Raw genomic sequence first — 27,761 nt, forward strand, 5'->3', positions numbered from 1 at the left:
TGCTCATGTCACAGAAAGCTGCCCTTGCCTCACTGGGATAAGCAGATAGTCCCATAGGCACTCAAAATTGACAAGGACTTTAGGGTCAGCATCTACTTGGGGTCAACCCTCACCAAATACCTTTTTAAAAAATTAAAGATGACATTTTAATCAAAGCAGTACAGAAAAATAGGAAAAGGCAAAAAAGAGAAAAAATACCATAAGTCTGCCACTCAGATAATTTGGTGTATATCCTTTACCACTCTATATGTATCTATATCTATTTATTTTAAAAAACAATCATCGTGTACATAGTATGTTGTGAACATCTTTCAGTATGTAACACATGCAAATAATGAAACAATTTTTTAAAACTTTTGATAAAGTTAATTTGTAACCTCTGATAGAAAGTGTTAAGTATCGGGCGCCTGGGTGGCTCAGTTGGTTAAGCGACTGCCTTTGGCTCAGGTCATGATCCTGGAGTCCCGGGATCGAGTCCCGCATCGGGCTCCCTGCTCCGCAGGGAGTCTGCTTCTCCCTCTGACCCTCCCCCCTCTCATGTGCTCTCTCTCTCTCAAATAAATAAATAAAATCTTTAAAAAAAAAAAAAAAGTGTTAAGTATCTTGTTCTAGTCTACACAATACTAATGTTATTTATGCTTAGATAATATGAATAATATAAAAAATATAAATATGTAGTGGGGGCACCTGGGCCTCAGTTGGTTCAGCCTTTGCCTTCAGCTCAGGTCATGATCTCAGGGTCCTGGGATTGGGAACCCACCTTGATCTTTTTTCGTTAAATATTCACCCTCAAGGTGACATTTTAATCAAAGCAGTACAGAAAAATAGGAAAACAGGGCAAAAAAGAGAAAAAATACCGTAAGTCTGCCACTCAGATAATTGCCCCCCCCCCCAAAATCAGGCTCTCTGCTCAGCAGGGAGTCTGCTTCTCCTCTCCCTCTGTGCTCCTGGGTGCGCTCTCTCACAAATAAATAAATAAAAATCTTTAAAAATATATATAAATATGTAATGTATTACATAGAAGAAACACATGTGTATTTGTTACACAGATGTAGTATGTATGTACATAGATTGCATTGTAAACCATGCAACACAAAAGGAGTGCAATTTAGTCAGACTTTTTTTATGAGGTGACGCCACTTCGTTTGCACAACTCCGGAGGGCACTATTCATATAGATTCTGACGGCCGCTGCAGCCCTTGAGGGTGAATATTTAACGAAAAAAGATCAAGGTGGGTTCCTCGGGTATTCCAGCTCAATGAATTTCACAGTTAAGCATTTTGAAGTTGAGAAAGGTTCATTTAGGACTGGTTTTTAAGTAAAAACATTTCATTTCTTCTAGCGAAAAACAGGCGGGAAGAGACAAGCTATTTGAAAACAGCCAGGGAGGGAAACGCGTCTTGCCCAGTTTGCCAGCTACGGGACACCGTGGAAATTCCACGCTAGGACAGTCGCGGTGCCTGCTGGGAGTTGTAGTGCGTCCTCGCCTTCGGAGCCACGGTCTGGGCCCCGCGAGACTCAGTTTCCCGGCAGGCCGCGCGCCAACCCCGCCGGCGGGACTGGGGCTGCCGCGCTGGCCGCAGGAGTGACCCTGTCCGTCTTGGTTCCAGTCGTGGCGATGGCTTCGTTCGTGACGGAGGTTCTGGCACACTCGGGGAGGCTGGAGAAGGAGGATCTGGGCACTCGGATCAGCCGCCTGACCCGGCGGGTGGAGGAGATTAAGGTGAAGGCCCGGCAGCGGGGGGCTGACTGAAAAGGGACGCCGAGTCCGTTTGTGGAGGGACCGGGAAAGGAGTGGGGGCTAAGGGCAGAGAGAGGGGGTATGAGCAGAGTCCGGTGTCGGGGCTGAGTGAGAAGAATGTGAAGTGGGAGGGCTGGGAAGTGTGTGGATTGGGGAGGGGTGCGGAGGGGAGCCCAGACAGGGGTTGGGGAGTGAGGAGGCGCGGAGGCCTGGCGTCTAGGGGAGGAGGAGGCGGTGGCCGAGGAGTGCTGGGCAGTGGGGTTAGGGTGGGGATCGGTCAGGTCGGGGGCTTTGCTCCCCAGGAAGACTGTGGAGACCAGCAGAGGAGGTGGGTCTGGAAGCCCCGAGGTGTCCAGGGAGGGAGCATGTGCGAAGGATAGAAATGCGGACAGGACCCCCTTCCTGGTTTGTGTTTATCTCCTCCGCCCACTCCTTTTTATACCATTTGCTGGTGAATAAAATAGCTTTGGGAGAATGCTACCACTCTCCTCTCTGAAATTTTTGTTGTTCCAGTCTGTCAACATGTTTATGAAACTCTGATCTGCATCCCCAAGTCCTCTGAGGCTGCTCTGAGTGTTGTAAAACAGAAAGAACGCTTCAGTGGACCCTGCTGTCTTGAGGTTGATACCAACTCGAAAAGCACGTCGCTGTTCACAGTTTCCCTCTGTATTGGTATCCTTCCCTGGCCAGTCTTTGCCCACATCTTTGTTGCTTTCATATAAAGTTGTGTGCACCTGCGTTAAGTGTGGATTTCAGGGAGCCAGTTTGGCACCCTATCATAAAGGCACAAGAAGTAGGTCTTCCTAACAACCCCTGATTTTACAAAAATGGTTTCCTGACTTGTAAGTATTCATGTTACGGCCATCTCTTCTTTAACAGGGCTTTAGGGTTTTTCACCATTTTTTATATGGTGGAAAGACTATTAAGCTACCTTAGCACGGCACTCAAGGCTCCTACTGTTCTGGACCTAACTTTCCTTTTACTGGGTTTCTTTCCCTCACCAACTTGGATCTTCAGCCAACTGACAATTACTTTCTATGCTCCAAGCAGACCCAGTATTTTCCTTGGTTCCCAGATTTTGCTTATGTGGCCATCTTTTCATCTTTTTAATGTCCTATCTCAAATCTAGTTTCCTGCGTATAAAGTATCTTCATTTTTCCCTCAAGCAGAGGTGATCTCTTTCTCATTTGTGTTTCTGGAGGACATTAACTCTTCCTATATTACATTTTTATATTCTGTTACTTTATAGTAATTTTTCTACTTAAAAATAACTTATGGGCAGGCATAATTTTTTCTGGTATTTTCCAAAGCTTTCAGTGCAGAGTATTCAATAATTTGTTTATTGATGAAGCTCAAATTAAGTTAGAGTTTTAAGATTAGGCCTTAAAATTTTATAAGCAAAAAGATAGAAATTCATAAGTTGAAGTATACAGATTGTGGATTTAATTTATCTGTTTGCTTTTTCTAGTAGTTATATGGTTAAAGTTGGTGGCTGCAGTCTGAGCTAATCTAGTTTAATATGAGAACTTCTGGCTCCCCCTTTTCTTTTTCAGCATTTGTACAACTTTTGGGCACTGGTGGGATTTGGTGATCATTGTCTTCTTGCATCCTAATAATGTTATGGGATCCGTAAAGGTGGGAGAAATGTGTTTTTCAAAGAAACCCATTGGCTTGGAGGAAAAATGAAGGGGTGTGGGTAACTGGCCAGAAGGCTCCAGCATGGAGGATTCCTTATGGAAGATGAGCTGTATATTTTTAATAGAGTTCTCTACTCATCTCACTGTAATTCTTCTGTCTTATTTTATAGGGTGAAGTGTGCACTATGATCAGCAAGAAGTATAGTGAATTCCTGCCTAGCATGCAAAGTGCACAGGACCTGGTTACCCAAGTGGATAAGCTATCTGAGGACATTGACCTGCTGAAATCCAGGATAGAGAGTGAGGTAAAAATGGTTCATTATATTGGTTAGGTTTGTAGGGTGGTAGTTCAGCTGCCTGATTGCTCAGACAGTTCAATTCTGTGTATAAGTTTTCAAGACCTCACTTTCCTTATTGGTCAATGGAAGTTGTATTGTATAACTTTAGAGTAACTTCCAATTTTAAGATAGAAATATTTTCCAAAACTATCAACAATTTTCATAGTACATTTTTAAAGCTATAATAATAATGTCTTGCATATGAATAGCACTTTATAACTTAGAAAAAAATAATCTTAGAATTTTATTGTCTTCAAAATAAAGCTGGGTCATTTGGACTTTTATCTCTTAGTTTAAAATGCTTACATCTCTTAATGGCTAGCATTCTCTTATATCTGTAGCTGGCCTCTACATATTCCAGCCTCAACATAATCTTGGTCGTTTGGCCTTCTCCTGGAAAATTGGCTTGATTTGCCAGCTACAACCACTCTGCTTCCTGTCACAAAGCCGCTTTATCTGGACACACAAAGAATCCTTGCCTGTCTTGTACCGTGTCACTATGTCGGGCCAGTGCTTGCTGTGCTTCTTATGGAAGGTCTGGTGGGGTTTAGAAATGCTTACCACGTTTGCCAGAGTGCTGTCATCACAAAAAAAAGTAAGCCAGTGTGGAAACAAAAATAGCCACTTCAAAATTTTAAAAACATTTTTCACATATATTATTTCACCAGGATTTTTTTCCTGTATTTAACTTTTAGGAAACATAGTCATTTGAAGCAAGGAAAGCTGATATTAGAGGTTTAAGCAGGTGTAATCTTAGAGGCCTTCTACATCTATTGCTAAATTATTGGGCAGGGCTCGCTGATACCCCAAATCAAGATGGTGAAGTGTTTTCAAAGTCCTCAAGGAAAGATGCCCAAGTCTTTTCTCTAGGTGATAGTTATTAAGGAAGGAAAGTGAGCAGATGTGTTTTTCAAAAGTTCTGTGTAAAACTTTAATCACAAATGGGGGTTTCTAGATTTTCTAGAAAATCTATTAACAGTCAGTTCATCAATCATTCTGATTAGAAGTTTTAATAAAAATCTGTTCCTCTACAACTCTGGCACAGTTCAAATAATATTTTCAAGGTGCATTTGTAGTTAGTTGATTGTTTGATCCGTGAGTCAATAGTGCAATCTTAGACTGTGCTATTAGAAATGCAGTGTCTGGAGTAAGAGAGTCATGGACTGTCTGTACCAGATTATGGTTGGTGAAATTTACTCAGTTCTGGGTGTTGCATTTTGAAAGGTGCCTGGTCTAAATGAGAAGGTCCATGCCTAAACATTGTATCATCGGGAGAACAGTGAAAGAAACTGAGGATGTTTAGCCCTAGTAAGATTCAAACTTATGGCCGGAGAAGGAGAATGAGATTTAATAGGTAGATATTATAAAGAGATTTAATCAGTCATTTGGTGTACTTATTCAGCATCTACAAGGGGTCAAACACTGTGGTAGTTACTGAACACGGCAGTGTTTTATTTCAAAATGTGAATCTCTTGCCTAATGTAGATGACTAAAATAGTATGATGCACATTAAATAGGAATAATTCAATTAGAGAGGGAAAATACAGCTAAGCTTGACTTCCTATAGGAAATAGTATCAGACCAAAACCTGAAGTAATAGATAGTTAGGCAAAGAGGAAGGAAGAGTGTTTTAGGTGGCATAGGGGATAGCATTGCAGAGACATAGATGGAATGGAGAGATGTCGCTTTCGAAGAGGATTCCACATGACTCATGTGGTGGGAAGGGACACGAGATGAGAATAGAAAGGTACGCAAGGACCGTGTCTATCAGGTTAAGCAGTGTGGACATTATCTTGATGGCACTGTGGAAGCCATGGAGGATTTTAAACAGAGTAGTGACATCAGGTTTGAATTTTAGGAATCCCATTCTGCTTGCAGTTTGAAGAATGGACTTGGGGAGAATGAGACAGGGAAATGAGCTGGCAGTTAAAGCATTAGGAGGCAGTTTAACTAATCAGGGAAGAAAGGACAGGGTCCTGCTCTAAAGTCAGTGGCAGTGAGGATGGAGAAGAGGATGAGGATGAATCCTAGTGACATTTAAGAGATGGGATCTTTGGGACTTGATGTGGGGAGTGAAAGATGGAGGAGTCAAGGATCATGGAGAACGAGGTCATTGATGTGCCATTCACTGAAAAGAAAATCTAGAGAAAGGAGTAGGTTTTTGTGGGTGCCTTTATTGGTCAATGGAAGTTGTATTGTATAACTTTAGAGTAACTTCCAATTTTAAGATAGAAATATTTTCCAAAACTATCAAGTGTGGGTTTTTGTGGGGTGCCTGTGGAATATGCAAATGGAGCTGCACGGTTGGAGTGTAATAAGACAAAGGCTAGACTTCAACAAGAAATGAAGAGAGAGAGAAAGAGAGAGACAGACAGACCTTGAAATGCAGTGGCTCAAATGGCTTTTTAATTGTAATAGTCCAGGCTGCCAGGCCGATTCTACACAGTCAAGAACTATGAGGGAATCTGAGATTTTAATCTGCTTGTAGGTTAGCTAGTTAGCCTGCCACAGTTTCATGGATGCTACTAGAAGACATGAGACTCCTTGGGTGAGAGATGAAGGACAGTTTATTACTCACAGCAGTGGGCAGACTGAGCATTTTGTACAGAGGTTAAGAACAAAGAGGGCACAGAGGATGCACATCTATTTTCTTGACTTAGACTTGGAAATGGTTCACATCACTTCTGCTTATATTTCATTGGTGAGATTTTAGACACATGGTCACACTCCACTGAGCGAACCTACAAGTCTCGTCGGGTAGCCATGTGCTGTTACTGTGGGGGAATGGGAAAATGGCTTTTAGTTGGCAGTTTACACATCACCCATCCATATACGTGTTTGGAGCTTAGGAAAATGATGTGGACTTGAGATAGAAGTCTTTAGAAATGGAAGCCATGAGCCACTGATTGCCCAGGGAGAGCGTGTAGAGCAGGATTTCTCAACCTCGACACTGTTGATATTTGGGGCTGGATAGTTCTGTGTTGTGGTGGGCTGTCCTGTGCATTGTGGGATAATCCGCAGTATCTCTGGTCTCTACTCCCTAGATGCCAGTAGAACTCCCTCTGTTGTGACAACCTAAAATGTCTCCAGACGCTGCCAGATGTCCCTAGATGGGAGTGGGGGAAAAATACAATTGTTTTTCGAGAACCATTGGTTCAGGGTAGGAGGAGGGCCAGGGAGAAAGGACTGTCAATCTGTATGAAGTGGTCAGAGGGAAAATGAAGTTCCCCAAAGAAAATGAATGGCCAAAGAACTAGGAGGAAAATCAGTGGAGAATAATTTCAGGAACCAAGGGAAGGAAAGTAACTGTACTGATAAATAGTTAGACACTGATGATGTTTGCTTTGGATTTACAACAAGGAGTTGATTGGTGTTTGGGGCACTGTTTTGGAATAGTTTTAATCGAATGGTGGGGGTAGAAACCAGATCTTGGTGAGTTGTAGAATGAATGAGAAGTGAGAAAGTGAAGACAGTGAGCATGGATCACTCTTGCAAGAAGCTTGTTTGTGAGAGGGAGGAGAGAAATAAGGTAGCCACTGAGAAATAGGGGTTGCTGAGGTGGAGGGAATTTTTTTCTCAAAGATGGGAATTTCAGCATGTTTAAACCTGAAGGAAGGAGCCTTGCTCTAGTAGGTATTCAATCAGTGTATATTTCATGAATGAGGAATGAATTAGGAAGAGGTAAAAGATACAGAAAAGAAGAATTGATAGTGCAAAGTCCCTGAAAAGGTGGGACAGAATGGGAGGTGGATTCTGATTCAGCATAAAATCTTTCTAAGAGTTAGAGCTATTAGCTGTAGAATGAGTTGTCAGCTTAGCAGTGGGGATACCCCTCTAATCATCCAGGTGGATGAGCTCTCTGATGAAAAATACTGCTTAAATTAAGGCTAGATTGTGACATGAGCCTATTATGTTGATGGCATATTGCTGCATAGGATAATGGTTTAGACTAAGTGAACCGCTTAAGATCTCTTCCCAATACATTCTGTGACTTTTTTTTTTTTTTTTAGTTATTCCAGTCTTAACCAGCATTTAAATTTCAGTATGAATTATGTTCACCTAATAAAGCTTATTGATTAGCTATAAATGTTTTATTTCTTAGATATAGTATAATTTAGGAGTACTTATCTTTGATGTGTGGATTAGGTTTGCCGGGATCTTCATGTATCAACTGCTGAATTTACAGACTTGAAGCAACAGTTGGAAAGAGACTCAGTAGTCCTAAGTTTGCTTAAGCAGCTGCAACAGGTCAGTAAACTCAACACTCAGTGTTTTGCTGGTGAGAAAGTCATTTTTTTCCAGTTGGTCTTATTATTAAATGCGTATCCTTCTAAGGTATTTTTTAAATACCTTATTTTTTAAATATTTTAAAAATAAACAAGCAGACAGACTTGAAATAATAGGATGTATAAAATGAAATACCTAATAACAATGTTTATCATTTTAGTTTTCTACTGCTATTGAAGAATATAATTGTGCATTAACGGAGAAGAAGTATGTCACTGCTGCTCAGTGTCTGGAAGAGGTACTAAATGCTTTCTCCACAGTATAAGCAATTAGTACTGTTCTTGTTTTTAGCAAATTTTGTGTTCCATGTATTCCTTATCATTATACCAGTATATTCTCATTGCCCTGAGGCTAGATGGAATGTCTAACGATGATTCCATTTCACTGCCAGGCGCAGAAATGCCTGAAGTTACTGAAATCCAGAAAATGCTTTGATTTAAAAATGTTGAAATCTCTCCACATGGAGCTCACAATACAGAAACAGAACATCCTTTACCACCTTGGAGAAGAGTGGCAGAAGCTGATCGTATGGAAGTTGCCGCCATCAAAAGGTGCTGCTGACCTCAGGTGGACTGCTTTGCTTAATCTGCCTGAACCAGTGTGGCCTCTGAATATATTCGAAATATCTTATACTGGGGGATAAGGAGGTTTCATTTATCAGTCTCCACTGCACTGAGTTCTCCTGTTAAGCAGAATGCGTGTTAGGACTAGCTCCTCGCTTTCCTTCCCTTGAATCTCTCTCTGTCCCCTTCACGAGGAAGGAACACAGCAGGGGAAGAGGACTGGGTGGGTGGGATTCACATGATGAGGGTGCGGCCGTGGAGGAGGTGGTAGCCATTTAAGACCCCACAGAGTTCCCACTGCACTGTAGGCCCGCCCATTCCCAACAGCCCTAATCCCAACAGTTTACCATGGCTGGAAAGCTTTGAAAAGCTGTTTGACCATTTCCTCTCTTGGCGAGGAAAGAAGACGGGGGGGGGGGGGGGGGGGGGGGGGGGCGGGGGGGCGGGGGGGAGCGGGGGGGCTGTCAGTGGGACAGGGGTTTGGCTCAGTTTTTTTCAGTCCTCGGGGAAAAATGGTGGCAGAATCATGAGATACTGGGTGCTTTGCAAGATGAAGAAATAGGATTACTTTGGCCCTGGCTTTGCATGACGCTGCTTGGCTCTCAGGCTCTCTGCTCAGTCTAGGTGCCAGCTGTCTTTGATGTCTGGTTTACACAGAGTAGAACCTCTGAGACTATATGTAAAGGACATGCCATTACACCTGGTATATTTTCTGGTATTGAATCTTGAAATTTAGTTTTGTTTCAGTCTTCCCCCAACCCCTTTCCCGTATCCACTTGGGCCTCCAAATTCATTAAATACGTATGTATGTACGTATATACACACACACACGTGTATGTATTTCAGTTATTTTGAAGGAAGTAATCTAGAAAATTTTGGGCTATATTTGCAGGCAGACTAAAATTAAGAGAAGATAGCAGGCGTGTTAATTCTTTGTTATTATACACCCTTCTTGTTAAACTTATTAGGCAGGCTATTTTCTATACTCAGTAAGGAAAAACATTAAGGAGATCTTAAGTGAAACTGGGACCTCATGTGTCATTCTTTTTTTTTTTTAAAGATTTTATTTATTTATTTGACAGAGAGAGACACAGCGAGAGAGGGAACACAAGCACGGGGAGTGGGAGAGGGAGAAGCAGGCTCCCGCTGAGGGGGCAGCCCGATGCGGGGCTCGATCCCAGGACCCTGGGATCGTGACCTGAGCCGAAGGCAGATGCTTGACTAAGCCACCCAGGCGACCCCTTGTGTGTCATTCTTTACCTCCACTCAATACATATTTAATAAGCATTTATTAGGCACATCATCTTGCTTTTGCACTTAGTTTGGTTCTTTGAATATACCAAAAACAGTCATTTCTCGTTTTAAAGTGATGCCAAGGACACGTATGTCATAATAAAAATTTGGTTACATTGGAAGTGTATTGTAATACAACCACATATTTAGGAATCTCAATAGAGAATGAGCTCTGAGGAATAGAAGTGGGAATATCTTGTATTGCTGAGACAGCTGATGTTTTCTCCCTTTTTCTTAGATACCAGCAACTTGGAATCTTGCCTACAAACAGAACTTCATTTATGCATTGAACAATCTCAGAAAGAAGAGAAGACCCCTGTGCCACCAATCAGTTCTGTCCTCCTAGCATTTTCTATTCTTGGGGAGCTACAAATGAAGCTTAAATCATTTAGTAAGGCATACTACTTTGTTTCATTTTCATGAAATCTCAGAATGTTTGGTATTAATGGAATGACAGATAAGTTTATAAAATATTCTCTAGATAATATTGATGATGGATCCTAGGTTTGGCCTTATGATTCGTCAAATGGAATTCTCATAAATACTACCCTTTTTATTAAGGGCTTGGATCCTTTCTTGACTTTTCTTTTTTCCTTTTTTTAAAGATTTTATTTATTTATTTGACAGAGAGCACAAGTAGGCAGAGAGGCAGGCAGAGGGAGAGGGAGAAGCAGACTCTCCACTGAGCAGGAAACCAGCTACTGCTATTTATTTAATTTGACTTTTTGAATGATTTAAATAAAAATCTGTAGACCGTCTAGGGAACTTCAGTGGGAAAACCTGCAGTGCATAACGAGTGGTGTGTGATGTCAAACGATACATATTTTTATTGTTAGGTTCAAAGATCCTTTGGTGGGGGGGGGCATGCTTGCTTTTTATAAGTTTGTTCCAGTGATTTCTGATGAATGTTCATATAATTTTTCAGGTCAGATGCTGCTGAAGTATATCCTTAGGCCTCTGGCATCTTGCCCATCCCTTTATGCTATTATAGAAAGCCAGCCTAACATCATTATTATTCGTTTTGAATCTGTAATGACTGACTTGGAACATCCGTCACCGTCTGAAGTTTTTGCAAAGATCAGACTGGTACTGGAAGTGCTCCAGAAACAACTTCTAGGTCTGTATCCCCAAGGTAGTGCTTTTATAGTTATATTTGGGAAAAGTCAACATTGTTTTTAAAAGTAAATATTATTTTAAAGTAGATAAAAATGCCCCTAATCTGAATGTATAGAGGATTGGAGGTGAGTAAATTATGCTATAGGAGTAAAGTGATCACCTGCTTATTTCCTGCTCTGCTTTACATTCCTTCTCCCTATATTGAAAATAGGGTCACCAGTGCTACCCCAGATTCTGTATTTGTAATATTTAGTTGAATTCTAGGATCTACTTCTCTCACTGGACTTCTAGTAACATCACATATTGGGACTCTTGCTTTAATTATGGGAGAAGCAGAGATGAACTAAGTACTCTTTTTTCTTTTTTTAAGATTTTATTTATTTATTTGAGAGAGAGAGAGAGCACGAGAGGGGGGAGGATCAGAGGGAGAAGCAGACTCCCCGCTGAGCAGGGAGCCTTATGCAGGACTCGATCCCGGGACTCCAGGATCATGACCTGAGCCCAAGGCAGTCGCTTAACCAACTGAGCCACCCAGGGGCCCTCTTGTTTGTTTTTTAGAGAGCGAGACAAAGAGGTGGGGGGAGGGGCAGAGAGCGAGAGGGAATTTTAAGCAGGCTCCACACCCAGGGCAGGGCTCCATCTCACAACCCTGAGATCATGACTGAGCCAAAATCAGGAGTCGGAAGCTTAACCGACTGAGCCCCCCAGGCGCCCTGAACCAAGTTCTATGTATTTCAATAGGAAAATCCCCATTAATCTGATAGAAACAAACTAGATTTAACATAAGAAATAAATTACATTCCGTCTTAGCCTATTGTTTAGATCTTTATGTATTCATGATTGAAATAGCCAGTTTCTGTATTGCTTTGAATAATTTTTTTGGTTGTCATACTATTAAAAATAAAGTTTTTCTGGTGTTTTAATACTATTTTTTAGTTATTTGACTTACCTTCTTTTTAAAAAATTTATTTATTTATTTTTTGTTTATTTTGACTTTATGCTTTTCTCAGTTGTCTTACTAAATAGTCAAACATTCTTGATGTAGAAAAAATTAAAAAACTGCTGGTGTTGTTTGTATGCTTTCCTGGCAGTCATTTAGTTTATTTATATAAAATAATTTCTGTGTAAAGGAAGGAACTGGTTCTAGTTTTAACAGTAGCAGAGAAGGAGAAAACATCTTCAGACTTGTATAAACTGCAGAAATCCAAGGTAGTTTTCTTGTTCCTTCACTTAGGGAAATAATACATAGGTATAAACAAAGTTGTAAACAAAGTACCCAAGGATTAGGAAGAACCAGAGATCTCTGATGCCTGAGTCCTCTCTCTGTGGGTCACACAGGCAGCCGAGCACTGTTAGTTGGGGGGGGGGGGGCACTTCCCCTTGATGCGTGCATTCTGTCTGCCTCTGGGCAGCTCTGAGTTTTAGGGAGTTTTTGTTTGTTTTTTTAAAAAAATCATGTGTCCTATATCGATAGTAAATACTATTAGCAAAACCTCCATTTTGCAAATTAAATCTTCAAGGTAGTTGTTTACAAAATTTGTTCAGAATACATTGCTCTGTAATGCCTGCTTTATTGAGGCTATTTCTGCTGTGTGTAGCATATCGAACATGTCTAATTCCTGTTACCCACGATGGGCTTTTAAATTCTTTACAGTAGCTGTTACTTCCTTTGTATCTTACCACCAATATCAACATCCTTAGGTTTTTTTGAATGACATAGTTTTAAGTTCTTATTTTCATTGCTCGTCTGTGAATATATTCCATTTCTTCTATAGTTTTACTTAAAGTATGGTATTCAAAACAGAACAAAGTATTATAGTGTGAACTAATTCAGAGTAGTTTGGGAGCATTCATGCCCTCATTCTCAGTTCCATGCTTCTGTGAGTATAGCCAAAGGCTTTTTATTTATTACACAGTTAACTCACTGAGCTTAATCTAAATGAAAATCCTGTGTCCTACTTAATGCAATGCAAACTGCTGCTCTCCCATCTTAGACTTGACTTTTTGGAATTAACATTAATCTTTGTTAAATTTTACTTGATAAAATTTTGCAGTGTGTTTACTGTCCTTTCCCCGTCATGTCGCATGCATAATTGATACCCATGCTTTCATATAGTTTCATCTGAGTCCGTGATGATATTGTTGCCTGGGATAGGGTTACAGTCCAGAGGTGCTCTGGGGAGTTTTGGTAGAGACCTCTTTACAGTTTTACTTTGCTCCATTAAAGTAATCAGTACTATACCTGTTGATCTATTTGTAAGTTTTCTTATATCTAGGATATTCAGAGCAGAAGACAGCTCAACTCTTTATGCATTTTAGGCTCTAGTTTCTCTTTTACCATTTATTGTTTCCCTTCCGGTTTAGAGATCACTGTCTTTGACAAAGAAGAGAATAAAAGAACGAGTTTAGGAATTTTGTGTTCTTTTTGATATCCGTCAGTCAGCATTCATTCCCTTCCTTCATCTTCTTGATCTAAATATAATCTGAAAATTCTATTTTGAGTCCTTAGTTCTTTTTGGAATCCTCTATTTTCTTTGGATTTTGGTTATTCTGAAACTTCCTAAGGGCTTTTGCCCTTCCTCTTATGTTTGCCTTTGGTTATATGCTCTTCTTTTCACCTTTTAAATCTGTATTTTTCCTTCAAAGTTTTCTTTCTTAGAAAGCATTGTTATACCAACAACAAAGGAGCTTTAATTTTTTTAAATTTTATTTCGTTTTAATTCCAGTATCGTTAACCTACAATGTTATATTAGCTTCAGGTGTACACAAAGGAGCTTTTATTTTATTTGTTTATTTATTTATTTATTTAAAAAGATTTTATTTATTTGACAGAGAGAGAGAGCATGAGCACGGGGAGGGCAGAGGGAGAGGGAGAGCAGGCTTCTGGCTGAGCAAGGAGACTGATGTAGAGTGGGATCATGACTTGAGCTGAAGGCAGATGCTTAACCGACTGAGCCACCCAGGCGCCCCTCACAAAGGAGTTTTTATTTATTTATTTTATTTATTTATTTTTTAAAGATTTATTTATTTATTTGAGAGAGAGAGACACAACGAGAGAGGAAACACAAGCAGGGGGAGTGGGAGAGGGAGAAGCAGGCTTCCCGCCGAGCAGGGAACCTGATGCGGGACTTGATCCCAGGACTCTGGGATCATGACCTGAGCCGAAGGCAGACACTTAATGACTGAGCCACCCAGGCGCCCCACAAAGGAGTTTTTAAAAGAGGAAAAAGAAAATTTGGAAAGAATTTGGCAAAATATATAAAAAGTCTTAATATGTTTCAATCCTTTGAACCAAGATCTCAACTTATAGGAATCTGCCCTACAGAAATAATCTTTTTTTTTATTAAAATTTTTTTTTTTTTTTAGATTTTATTTATTTGAGAGAGAGAGAGAGACAGAGATAGAGAGAGAGAGAGCACAAGTGGGGAGGAGAGGGAGAACCAGGCTCCCCACAGAGCAGGGAGCCCGATGCGGGACTCGATCCCAGGACCCTGGGATCATGACCTGAGCCGAAGGCAGACGCTTAACCGACTGAGCCACCCAGGCGCCCAGAAATAATCTTAAATATATAAAACTATGTATAAGGATGTTCATCATAATGTTACTTATAATACTGAAATACTGGAAAGTAATGAAATTTTGAAGAATAGGGAAATGAGTAAGTAAATTATAGAGCTATGTAATAGATCACTTTGCATAATTATGTCATACTTTATTGTATTGAATTTTTAAAGGAATGATTGGTTTTAAAACTAATTGCTTCTAAAAGCCAACAAAAAGCATTCTATTAAAGGATTAAAAACTTTATTTCCATTAAAATCAGTTGTAAGTCGGGAATGCATGCTACCATTAATATTCTTTGGTATTGTTTTAGGGGTTGTGCTAATGCAAAGAAGAGAAAATAAGTATGAATATTAAAATAAAGAGAAGAAATTATTTTTATGTATAAATGATATAATTGCATACATAGGAAACCAAAAGACTCTACTAAAACTTTTATAATTAATGATTATAAATTGTGTTAAATTTATAATTTAAATTATATTTTCTTTATATTTAAATTAATCGTATAAAAATTTAATCATTGTTTAGATACAGTGTGAAGGTATAAAAATCAATATTTTTGTGCACTAATCAGTTATATTAAAATATAAAGATATTTATAGTGCTAACAAAATCTGTGAAATTCTTAAATATAAGTTTAATAAGAAAGAGGAGGACATATGTGAAGAAAACCATAAAACTTTGAAGGACATAAAGTAAAACCTGAGTAGAAGGAGGCTGTTGTGGATTAGAAGACAGTTTCATAAAATTGTCAGCTCATTCCAAAACAGTGTATAAGTTTAATACATTTCCAAATACCCATTATATATTTTCAAACTCAATAAAGTACTCTAAAGCTTATATCAAAAATAGATTTGGAGAATTGCCAATAATGATTTAAGAAACATTAGTGGGACAATTTAAAAATTAAAACTATGTTCTTGGTACAAGGAAATTAATGGAATGAAAAAGAGTCCAGAAGTAGAGCCAGGATAAATGAGAACTTGATGTTTGATCAAAGTCACATTTCAGTTTAGTGGGACAGACAGTTCATTTAGTAATGGTGCTAGCAAAATTGGCTATCTGTGCCATAAAACAAAGTTAGATTCCTGCTTCATAGTTCATACTGAAGTAAATTCAAGATGAGTTAAAGCCCTCCATGTGAAACAACAACAACAACAAAAATGTTAGAAGGAAATTTAGGAGATGTGAATAGTCTGAGGAAGTTCAGAATGCATAAAGGGAAGGACTGACAAATTTGACTACGTATAAATGTTAAATTCTGTCTGGCAAACAGTACAGTAAACAAAGGCAAAAGACAATAGTGAACTGGAAGAAAATTCTTGTAAAATGTTTGACAGACAAGGCATTAGTATAAGGACTTTTTTCCAAAGAAAAAGAGAACATTAGTAATAGAAAAATAGGCAAAAAATTTGTAGGCAATTCATGGAAGAGAAGGTGCAATTTGTTAATAAACGTAAAAATGTGTTGCTTAACCTCCCTAGTAGGGGAATAGAAATCACACCGTCAAGGTGAACTTTCATCCTTAGGGCAGACATTAAGATTCTGAGTGAGACACTTCTGGTAAGAAAGCGGAAAGATAGTCTCCTTCATTGCTTTTTGTGAGTGCTTTGTAGAAAATACTGTGAAGCTCTACTATATAGTATATGTATAGTAAAATCTAAAATATGCATCCCTTTGACCTAGGTATTCCACTATTTAATTCTCTACAGAAGTGATACCAATAGGTTATATGTTTGTGTGTGTGAGTAGTGTTGTATCCTTGCACACTGGACTGTGCCTCATTTGAGGAATGGTTATATAACTTACGTTTGAGCCGTACTATGGCACATTTTGCAGCTATGGAAAAGAAATGAAGTAGAGGGCGCCTGGGTGGCTCAGTTGGTTAAGCAACTGCCTTCAGCTCAGGCCATGATCCTGGAGTCCCTGGATCGAGTCCCGCATCGGGCTCCCTGCTCGGCAGGGAGTCTGCTTCTCCCTCTCACCCTCCCCCCTCTCATGTGCTCTCTCTCAAATAAATAAATAAAATCTTTAAAAAAAAAAAAAAAAAAAAAAAAGAAATGAAGTAGAGCTGGATATATTGATTTAAAAGATGGCCATGATCTGTTTTTAAGTGGTAAAAAAGTTAAGTGTAAAATCTATGGCCTGAACCCATTTTTATAAAAAAGAAAGCTGTCCCTTATATGAGTATTGTATTGGTTTGCTGGAGCCGCCATAACGTGCGGCAGGCTGTGTGACTTAAATTATTTTCTCACAGTTTTGGAGGCTGGGAGTCCAAGATGAAGTTTTAGCAGATTTGGTTTCTCCTGAGTCCTCTCTCCTTGCCTTGCAGACAGCCTTCTCACTGGCCTGTCCTCTGTAGGAGTGCATCCCTGGTGTCTCGTCCTCTTCTTATAAGGACACTAGTCATATTGGATTAGGGCCCCTCCCTAATGACCTCATTTAACCTCAGTTACTTTTTTAAAGGCCAGGCCCTATCTCCAAATCCAGTCACATTGGGGGTTAAGGCTTCAACATATAAATTGTAGGGGAGAGTGTACAATTCAGTCCATTTCAAGGGGTGTGTATTTGTCAATTCAGTCCACATCAAGGAGTGTGCCTGTGTGTATATATGTGTGTAAAAACCATGTATATATATGGTTATGAATGTTTTATATATATATAGTATGAATGTAAGGGAGGAAGAATACAAACCAAAATCCTAACATTGGTCACTTGGGCATGGAGAGAGAAGCTTGTGGGTATGGATAGGGAAAATTTGGCTTTTTCTTTATAAATCTTAGTGTTTTGGGACTTGTCATAACAAGCAAGTTTTGCTTTTCCCATGAATGATTTTCTAGAAAGTGTCAGTTACAGATTTTTACCAAGGAGTAGAAACTCTGAACATAACAAATAATTGTAGAAGAAATTTGAAAGGTTGTTAAAGACTTGCCACTGAAAAGGCCACCATCAGGCACAGAAAGTTTGTAGCTAAATTCTGTGTATATTTCAATTTCTGGATAATCCCTGTGTTAATCAAACTCTTTTGGTCATTAGAAACAAAGATGAATATGTCCTACTTAAGTTTTTAAAAACCAGCATAGGGGCACCTGGGTGGCTTAGTCAGCCTTCCGGTCAGGTCATCATCTCAGGGTCCTGGGATTGAGCCCCACATTGGGCTCCCTGCTCAGTGGGGACCCTGCTTCTCCTTCTCCTTCTGCCCCTGCCCCCTGCTCATGCTCTCTCTCATGCTTTCTCTCTCTCAAATAAATAAAATCTCAAAGAAGCCCCAAACAGAATAAACTTAATACCAAAATGTAATAATGATAGTTTATACACAGAGAACACACTGTCGAATGATTTTACCTTTGGCTTATAAATGCAAACACAAAATATGTAAATTAAACCCAACAGTACCTTTAAAAAGGAGACATTGTTTATTCTAGGAGTACAGAGGTGTTTAGCATAAGAAAGCTATCAACCAGTTTATTATGTCAGCATATTAAAAGGGGTCACATCATTAGATATGGAAAATATGACAAAACTCAGTACCCTTTCTTAATAAAAAACTGAGAATAGAGTACTTTTTAATAGTATGATGAAATGTTTATGATACTAGCTGAAATGTCTCTTAGTATTGTTTACTTTATTATCTTTAAAAGAAAGGCGGGTTTTTTTGTTTTGCTCTGTGTTAGTAAATTGCAGCTGCCATTTATTGTGAAATTTGTGACATTTTCTTCCAGTCTCTCTTTTTTTTCCTTTACTGTTCCCATGATTCTACTCGCTTTTGCATCTTCACTTAATTCTGCATCGGTAGCATACCTTGTCCATAGTTATTTTTCTTAAACTTAGAAAAATAATTATATCATGATTAAGTATTTCTATTTAATTGCCTTTTACAGTTTATATAGGTACCATTGTAGCTTGTGCTGTATGCATAAATATTCAGATAAACGCATTACAGTGTTACATTGGTGCATAGAAAAAAAATAATTCGAATGGAATGAATCTGTTTACACTGATGGGATTGGTTATATGTTCGTGTGCCGTGCTGGAAATGACTCGTGTGCCTGCCATGAGCAGTACAAGACAACATAATTGCTTATGCGGTACAGTGGTTCAAGTGACATTGCAGTCTGATCGAAACAACGAAGTTGTGCTTAACAGAAAACTACACTACTTCCTTTTTTTTCTTTTACTTTAAGATTTTTATTCAAAAAATGTACCGCAGTCCCATGTACCCTTCAGCCATTTTCCTCAGTGTTAACATCCTGTGTACCCATAGTACGATGTCACACCCGGCAAGCTGACGATGGTCCAATTCACAGAGCTTGTTCCGGTTTCACCTGCATTCATTTGTGTGTGTGTGTGTGTGTGTGTGTGTGTGTGTGTAGTTTTGTGTAGTTTTATCACACGTAGATCCATGTGGCCACCACTTTAATCAAGATATGGACTATTCTAACACCACAAGCTGCTTTGTGCTCTCTTTTTATAATCACACACCCTTGCTTCCATTTTTTTAAAGATTTTGTTTGTTTATTTTTTATTGGTTTGTTTGTTTAGAGAGAGAGCATGCAAGTGGGGTAAGGGGCAGGAGAGGGAGAGAGATGCAGGGCTCCATCTCACAACCCAAGATCACGACCTGAGCGGAAATCAAGAGTCAGATGCTTAACCAACTGAGCCACCCAGGTGCCCCCCTTGCTTCCATTTTTAAAATGAAATTGAGGGCGCCTGGGTGGCTCAGATGGTTAAGCGTCTGCCTTCGGCTGGGGTCATGATCCCAGGGTCCTGGGATCGAGTCCCGTATCAGGCTCCCTGCTCAGCGGGGAGCCTGCTTCTCCCTCTGCCTGTCTCTCTCTCTTATGAATAAATAAATAAAATCTTTAAAAAATAAATAAATAAAATGAAATTGAAACCGATTAAAAATTTAAAAAATTCAATTCCTCAGTCACACCACATTTCAAGTGCTCAGCAGCAAAATGTGGCCGGTGGCTGTGCAGGAATAGATTTTAGACATTTTAAGTTTCTCAAGGCTCTGAGATAATATGCTTCACTTTTTTTTTAAGGTTCTTATCCCCTAAGGCCTTCCTTGGTGAATTGGAACGAGGTTAAAAATAGCTTGTCCCTTGGGGTGCCTGGGTGGCTCAATTGGTGAAGCGTCTGCCTTGGGCTCTGGTCATGATCCTGGGGTCCTGAGTTCAAGCTGTACGTGGGGCTCCCTGCTCAGTGGGAGTCTGCTTCTTCCTCTCCTCCCTGCTCCTGCTCTCTCTCGCTATCTCTGTCTCTCTCAAATAAATAAAATCTTTAAAAAAAAAATAGCTTGTCTCTTTTATGGTTCCTTTTCCCTCTTCGTTGGTCACTGATTCTTAACTATTATTTATGTAATTAATATTATATTTTAAATAACTCTGTTAAAGTGTGTTGGGAAAAAAACCCATCATATGATATACTGTAGAGAGGCTTCTGAAGTATTCCGTTTGCTAGGTTAGGTATTACGCTGTAATGTAAGGTGTTTATTGATATTTTACTTAGGATAAACATGCAGATCCTAGGCAGAGATGACAGAGGATGTTTATTCATTATTAAAGAACTGGGGTTTTATTCTAAATGAGTTTCAACTTGGTATGCAGAACTTCTGAGTGCTTGTCATATAATCAGATCAGTAGATTAGCAGTAGATGATTACTGTAGAGTGTAGATGGCTTAATACTTTATTATTGTAGAGTACAGGCAGTAATACAGTGCAGACTCTTCAGTTGAGCAATGAAAATAAAGTAATAATTGTATGTCATGCTTTGTCCCACACAGGCACTTGAGATAGCTGTAAAATTATCTGTGCTGTTTTCTTCCCCATCCTAAAATTAAAGAATTCTAGAAAACTAGGGAACTTGAGCATAATCTGAACTGTGAATGGTTTCTTGTTTAAAACTTTTTCTTTTGATTCAGATTTACCTCTTGATACTGACCTAGAAAATGAAAAAACATCTAAGATTGTATTGGCTGAGATGCTTGGTGACATGATCTGGGAGGACTTGTCTGAGTGCCTCATTAAAAACTGTTTGGTTTATTCTATCCCAACTAATAGCAGCAAGTTACAGCAGTATGAAGAGGTGAGTGCGGAGAGATCACAGAAGGTTATGAGAGACTGTAGGTGCGTATTGGTGTCTTGTTTTTCCTGGGAGACCTTTTGCTCTTCAGCGACATCTTTAAGGAAATTATTAATAGGGAGTGGAAGCAAATTCCCTATTACTTATTTCTCTCCTTGCTTTCTACCTTTTGATTGGGAAGAATGTTTTTCTTTTTAAGTATATTTTTGTTAGTGAGATACCTTTGAGAAACAATTGTTCTTTTATACTCATGTCAACTGTAGTAGCTACTATGTAACATTCTACTTTTTGCTTCTTTTTAGCATTTCCTTGAACACTGAAATAAGTGTATTTATTTTAGAGATCTTCGCACTTTTACTCAGTAGAATCCGAAGTTTATATTGAAGGTGCTATTCCTAATGAACTTAGGGCTGGGAGAATGTCTAATATGTGTATGCCTGCTAACTGCTGGTCTGTTGTAAAACTTAAATGACCAGCTGGTCCTTGTTACTTTGGATTTGAAATTTTAATACTGGAATGGACTATGTGTATATAATTCTTTTTTTTCCCCTTTGTCTGTCTTTCTCAGATCATACAGTCCACTGAAGAATTTGAAAATGCCCTCAAGGAGATGAGGTTTTTAAAAGGAGATACTACGGATTTGCTGAAATATGCCCGTAACATCAATTCTCATTTTGCTAACAAGAAATGTCAGGATGTGATTGTGGCAGCGAGAAACCTGATGACCTCTGAAATTCACAACACTGTAAAGGTACTGGGGCTTATCTTAATGTGTATTACCTTGTCTTTAGGAAGTGGTGTGCATTTTTGAGACAAATTTGGTAGAGCGGGAGAGAGCATGACAGTTGCTGAGCTCACTGGGAGAAGTTCTCATCTTCTAACAGTAAGTTCTCTCATCTCTCAGGTGGTCCTGATACCTGTGTCTTTCCTAGGATACCATGAGGCCCGGATGAGATAGTGCACATGAAAGCGTTGTGTACATTGAAAAACCCATGTAAATATAATAGATTTCTGTTGTTGAAATTAGAATGTATATCAACCTATGTAGATTTTTCTCAACTTCAGTACTTGAGTTTTTAGGACACAATTTTGTGACAGATATAATTGGGCTTCATTATGTCCAGAGATTATACCCTGTTGTGAAAATGTTGACTTCATCTCTTAAGCTAACAGAGGCACTAGTTTTACAATCAAAGTAGTGAAACAAAAAAGATAGAGTCTTTGTAGGGTATCAACAATTATCTACAAAGTCAGGGGGCTCTCTAATTTGCGCGAAGGGTAATTTACTTCTTTGACCTTAGATAAGTCTGTGTATTTTCTTTTCTGTTTTTTTGTCTCTCAAATTTTACGTACATAAAATATTTGGTAAATGTAAGGTATTACTTAGATTAAAGTAAAACATAGACTAAGGTAGTCCCTTAATAGAAAATTCCTCAGCCATTTTTCTCCTGTCACAGTGATAGGAACTAGGCTCTTCTTCCCTCTAACCTTTCTCTTGTGATCCTCCCTTTTCCTTGGGGGTACTCTGTTACTGTGTCCACCCAGCAAAATAGTTCATTAGCCCTTTGAAGTGCACAGATTTTAACACATTTTGAGGTATTTTGGGTTGTTGTTTTTTTTTTTAATGAGTTGTAAGCATTTTTTTTTTTTAAGATTTTATTTATTTATTTGACAGAGAGCGAGAGAGGGAACACAAGCAGGGGGAGTGGGAGAGGGAGAAGCAGGCTCCCCGCTGAGCAGGGAGCCCAATGCGGGACTCGATTCCAGGACCCTGGGATCATGACCTGAGCCGAAGATGCTTAACCGACTGAGCCACCCAGGCGCCCCTTGTTTTGACATTTTAATCCACAGATACCAGACTAGATCTTATATTCTTCCATTATGGGTTCCCTCACCTTCCTCAGGAAATCACTTCATTGGGTCATGTGTATTTTGGGTCCACTGTTTTTCAGACAAACATTAGCATCTTTTCATCATCTCTATAATTATATTTTTTCTTCTACTGTCTTTGCCATAAATTTGACTGCTGGCTCCCAGACATTTGTATTCTCATTTAAACTTCTTAATAGCCCTTTGAAATAGATACTTTTATACCATTTTGTAGATCAGGAAGGCAAATTTGATGACGTAAACATTTTTATTAGACTTGGAGCTTTTTCTGTTAGAAACTTTGTGGGGAAGTCGAGCATGTGCAGAGCAGGACTGCTGCTCTTGCGGTGGAACCTGCTGCTCCCACCTGCTTAGTCTCTTTTATTTTTTGGCCCCTCTGGCATCTTCGGAAAATAAAGTTTGAAGACCGTTATTGTAGTGCAATTTCTTCATTTTACAACAAGAAAATTGAGGTCAGAGGTTAAATGACTTTGTTAAAAGTCAAGGTAAAAAATAATACTGATGATGGGCGCCTGGGTGGCTCAGATGGTTAAGCGTCTGCCTTCGGCTCAGGTCATGATCTCAGGGTCCTGGGATCGAGTCCCGCATCGGGTTCCCTGCTCAGTGCAGAGCCTGCTTCTCCCTCTCCCTCTGCCACTCCCTCTGCTTATGCTCTTCTGTCTATCTCTCTGTCAAATAAATAAATAAAATCTTTAAAAAAAAAAAAAAAAAAAATACTGATGTTTCCAGACTAGCAGCCTAGTGTTCTTTCAGTAGGTTTTGATAAGTCTAGGAATTTTCTTTTCTTTTTTTTAAGATTTATTTATTTATTTATTTATTTATTTATTTATTTGACAGAGAGCACTCACGGGTGCACACAAACAGGGGAGCGTCAGGCAGAGGGAGAGGGAGAAGCAGGCTCCCCGCTGAGCAGGGAGCCCAATGCGGGGCTCGATCCCAGGACCCTGGGATCATGACCTGAGCCGAAGGCAGACGCTTAACGACTGAGCCACCCAGGTGCCCCGGAATTTTCATTCCGTATAAATGTTAGGGAAGCTTTTTTGGTTTTGGTTTGAAGTTTTTTTTGTTTAGTGGAGGTATGCTAGCCTGAATGGGTTATTTCTTAGACTAAGCCAGTACATGTTGCTGGTGGGGAATAATTTGTTTAATGACAACAGAACACAAAATTATACTGGTCTGCAGTATTTTAGTAGTCTAGTCTGAGAAAGATGATTTTTTTTTTTTTTAAGATTATATTTATTTGACAGACATAGCGAGAGAGGGAACACGAGCACGGGGAGTGGGAGAAGGAGAAGTAGGCTTCCCGAGGAGCAGGGAGCCTGATATGGGGCTCGATCCCAGGACCCTGGGGTCATGACCTAAGCCGAAGCCAGACACTTAATGACTGAGCCACCCAGGCACCCCAGAAAGATGATTTTTGAAGGTCCTTTCATTTACCTGAAATCTTGGGCCAGTTTCACAGCTTTGCTCTTTCCACCAATATGAAGAGTACACAGAAGAAATGGAAGAATGGCACAAGTAAAGGCAATTTTTTATTTCTTAGGACATGCTGTCACTCAAAATCAAGCAGTCATTAAAATAATTTCTGTATTTACTCAAATCTTTTGATTACTCTGTAGAGCCACAACTTGGTCGTCGTGCAAGTCCACCAGCATCTTACTCCTCTCTGTATGCTTGCGCTTGAACTATTCTGAGGACAATACATTTTCTGTGTTTTATGTTTGAATCTTAGATTACTCCTGATTCTAAGATAAGTGTGCCAGACTTACCCTGTCCTGAGAAGGATGAGAAGCTAGAAGTACAGAAAATGTCCACAACTCAGTACAACGAGGTGGTGAATTTAGAACCTGAAAATACATTGGACCAACATTCCTTCTCTTTGCCCACGTGCCGCATCAGTGAATCTGTGAAGCAGTTAATGGAACTTGCCTATCAGACTTTACTAGAGGCAACAACGAGCAGTGATCAGTGGTAAGAGTTCTGAAAATGGCAGTGACATGGTTACATGTACATTTAAACTAGACATTTATTGTGAAAATGAGCTGGAATTCTTTGGGTTTTCTTATCCCATTAGTTAATATTTTTTTTCCTTAGAAAAACAGTGCAGCAAACAAGTATATATCGATAATTCACTTTTATTTGCAATAACATGTACTTCTCACAGCGTACATTAGAAATGGAAGCATGTGTATGGATGAACAAATGGAGTTTCTTTGACATTAAAGTTGTTAATCACTCTTTTATAAAAAGCTCTTTTAATTTTTGTTTAATTTCTACTTTTATATGAGTTGAATGATGTTACATGAAAAAGCACATGTAAGGAACTTAGAATACTACCTGGAAAATGATCAGTACTCAAATGTTTATTTTATTATTACTGGTGGCCATGGTAATAGTGGTCATTATACCATCTGCTCCAGCCTGCCCTGGCCTTTTAGCTTAGCATTCATTTTACATTTTGATTATAATTATTTTACATTAATTATAATTAATTTACATTTTTGTTTTTAATGCAATAATGGTTGGAAGGCCGAAGGTAGAAGGAAAAGCATGGAATGTTCTGAAGATCTGCTTTTATCCTTTCAAGATGATTTCTCTTAATCTATACCGTATTCAGGGTACCTCCAACTCTAGTCCACATTTCGTTCTGAACCTCTCTTTGCTTCATGAGCCCCTCTCCTACTCCTAGACAAAATTGAGGAGATGGCAGGCTGGAGCCCATGCTGTAGAGTGGAGTGACAAAAGCCTCGTCAGTTTGAATCTGTGGGTAGCAGTTCTTTACTCCTTGTCCGCACAGGAGAGAACAGTCCCAGTTAGGGCCTGACTCAACTACATTGCCTCTCAGGTGGGCTTCCAGAGTTTTCATTTTTATTTCCACATGCAAACAAACCCCTTTATTTTATTTTGCTCTAGAAAGAAAGAAAACATGTTTACCAAGATATTTCCATGACTTCAATGAATTGTTGTGTTCACAAGCCCATCCAGTTTTAAATATAAGTAGGAGGAAAAAAACATGTAAAAAATATATATATTCCTTAAAAAAAAAAAGTATATATTCCTTTGGTAAAATAAATTTAGGGTAACCATTATTTCACCTGAAACATACTAGCCCAGAAGTTAGAGATGCAAGGCAGTATTTCCGCAATTTTTTGATAACACAGAACACTAAACAGTAGTTTTGTGTACTGCATATCTATATGCATTCTTTCCTTCAAAAGAAATAGTTTTAAACAGGACAAAAACACAACTACATTATGACTCACTTCCCCTTTACCAAACCTTGAATAGCAACACGTGCAGCAAAAGTAAAATGAAATAATTTCATCAGGTATCATCGTAATCAAGTAGTAACAGTTTTAGGGATATAGTAACCATGACTTGTTTTTCTAAATATTTGTGGAATTCCTGTTACTTATTCAAGGTACATAGTTTAAGATAGTCTTTTTCTAAATTTTTTTTTTATTTTTAAAGATTTTATTTATCTGACAGAGAGACAGACATAGTGAGAGAGGGAACACAAGCAGGGGGAGTGGGAGAGGGAGAAGCAGGCTTCCTGCCGAGCCGGGAGCCCAACGTGGGGCTCGATCCCAGGACCCTGGGATCATGACCCGAGCCGACGGCAGACGCTTAATGACTGAGCCACCCAGGCGCCCCTAGTTTAAGATAGTCTTATGTGGAAGTAAGCTGTACAGACCTTATATTTGTTCTGAGTGCATTTTAATAATAATCTTCAGGTGTTCTAAAGCCAGATTTAAAGGGCAGAAAATTTTGAGGTTAGATTCTATCCTAGAAATGTTGATTCATCTCCTTGCATTGGGGTAAGGAGGAGAAAAGGTGAAAGCTGAAAGTCAGACTGATTCTAAAAGAACCAAGTGAATGCCTTTATTGATACCTTGCCCTTTGCAGAGTGCGTCAGTGAGTAGGTGACATTTGCTTGAGGCTTAGCTCCATTTGTTACTGAAGGGATACTCTGGGTACTGGCAGAACACAAATTGATAATGGGAAAGAGGCTTTGGGTTAATGCTGCTGTTCTTAAAATTATTAATAGATCCAGGTTTTTAGAACTGCAATCTAGTTAGTAAATACTGGTTGAGAATATATTTCCATCTAGATTAAGGGTGTTTTCAGCAGTGACCAAAGCCAGGTGTTCTCTTGAACTGTAGTTTTGGTGATGACTAATGTGCACTTAGTTTGACCTTTTATCTCATTGCTAATATCCTTATGCATTTCTGTTGAAACTTTTTTTTCTCCAGTGCTATTCAACTTTTCTACTCAGTGAGGAATATCTTCCATTTGTTCCATGATGTCGTGCCAACATATCACAAGTAAGTGCCACTGTTTCTGATTTCTGTATGGTACTCTATATCTAAAGTGTAAGTTGGGTTAAAACCAGTAATTTTATATTCCCACCAAAAATATCTTGGTTACTGAAATTCACAATGAAATGCAATAAACCATTTAAGAAAAAAACATGTTGAAAGAATATTGGTTATTTATTCAAGTCTAAACATCTATATGTTTTAAAATTTCCCAGGTGACTCTGATCTGTAGCCAATTTGAAAACTAGTGAATTAGAAGAGTTTAGTGCTTCACTGTCTAAGTGAGAAAGGAATTTGGCAGAAGGGCAAGCAAGTCCCTACTTGCACAGACTGGTCAGTGTTAAGTTTGGAGGGAATGTACACAGCTCTGCTAGGTTTATGTACAGAGAGTCGACACAGGTCAACATCTGGGTTCCCATGCTCTTTCTTTTCTGTTAATCACTGGGATAGGATTATAGGATCAGGTTGCACTCAGGCAGAATGGTCTCACTCTGCTTGACTGGGATGGGAGTGATGAGACTGGACCTTGTTATGTATTTGTACAGGAGAGACAGTTCTTAAAGCCTAGAAGTACATTAAAAAAGAAGTAACTTTTCATCCACCTCAGCTTCAGTAACTTGTGATTTCTTTCTTTTTCCACCCCTCCTCCTGGCCTAGGGAGAACCTTCAGAAACTGCCCCAGTTGGCTGCCATTCACCACAACAACTGTATGTATATTGCTCACCACCTGCTGACACTCGGGCATCAGTTCAGATTGCGTCTTGCCCCCATTCTTTGTGATGGCACCACAACCTTTGTGGATCTTGTACCTGGCTTCAGGAGACTTGGTAACGGATACCTTCAATTTAGGAAAACATATTGATTACACAGCTTCTCAGCGTAGTGTCTTTGTAATTTATGAATGAGGCAGTGAGAAATTAGGTGGTGG

General features: G+C 39.2%; 1 protein-coding gene across 1 annotated transcript in view; it reads left to right on the forward strand.

Moving 5' to 3' along the window:
* The first annotated feature begins 1,515 nt into the window (after positions 1-1,515).
* Positions 1,516-27,761, forward strand: part of ZW10 (zw10 kinetochore protein) — a 31,869-nt gene continuing 5,623 nt past the window's right edge. The window contains exons 1-12 of the mRNA XM_036088174.2: positions 1,516-1,723; positions 3,549-3,683; positions 7,863-7,964; positions 8,164-8,241; positions 8,395-8,554; positions 10,098-10,250; positions 10,785-10,976; positions 20,464-20,627; positions 21,193-21,375; positions 24,247-24,485; positions 26,768-26,839; positions 27,491-27,660. Of these exons, the coding sequence (XP_035944067.1) occupies positions 1,619-1,723; positions 3,549-3,683; positions 7,863-7,964; positions 8,164-8,241; positions 8,395-8,554; positions 10,098-10,250; positions 10,785-10,976; positions 20,464-20,627; positions 21,193-21,375; positions 24,247-24,485; positions 26,768-26,839; positions 27,491-27,660 (1,753 nt within the window). The 5' untranslated portion in view covers positions 1,516-1,618. The remainder of the gene's footprint in view (positions 1,724-3,548; positions 3,684-7,862; positions 7,965-8,163; positions 8,242-8,394; positions 8,555-10,097; positions 10,251-10,784; positions 10,977-20,463; positions 20,628-21,192; positions 21,376-24,246; positions 24,486-26,767; positions 26,840-27,490; positions 27,661-27,761) is intronic.

The sequence above is a fragment of the Halichoerus grypus genome, chromosome 11 (assembly GCF_964656455.1).
Source record: "Halichoerus grypus chromosome 11, mHalGry1.hap1.1, whole genome shotgun sequence".
NCBI classification, from domain to species: domain Eukaryota; kingdom Metazoa; phylum Chordata; class Mammalia; order Carnivora; family Phocidae; genus Halichoerus; species Halichoerus grypus.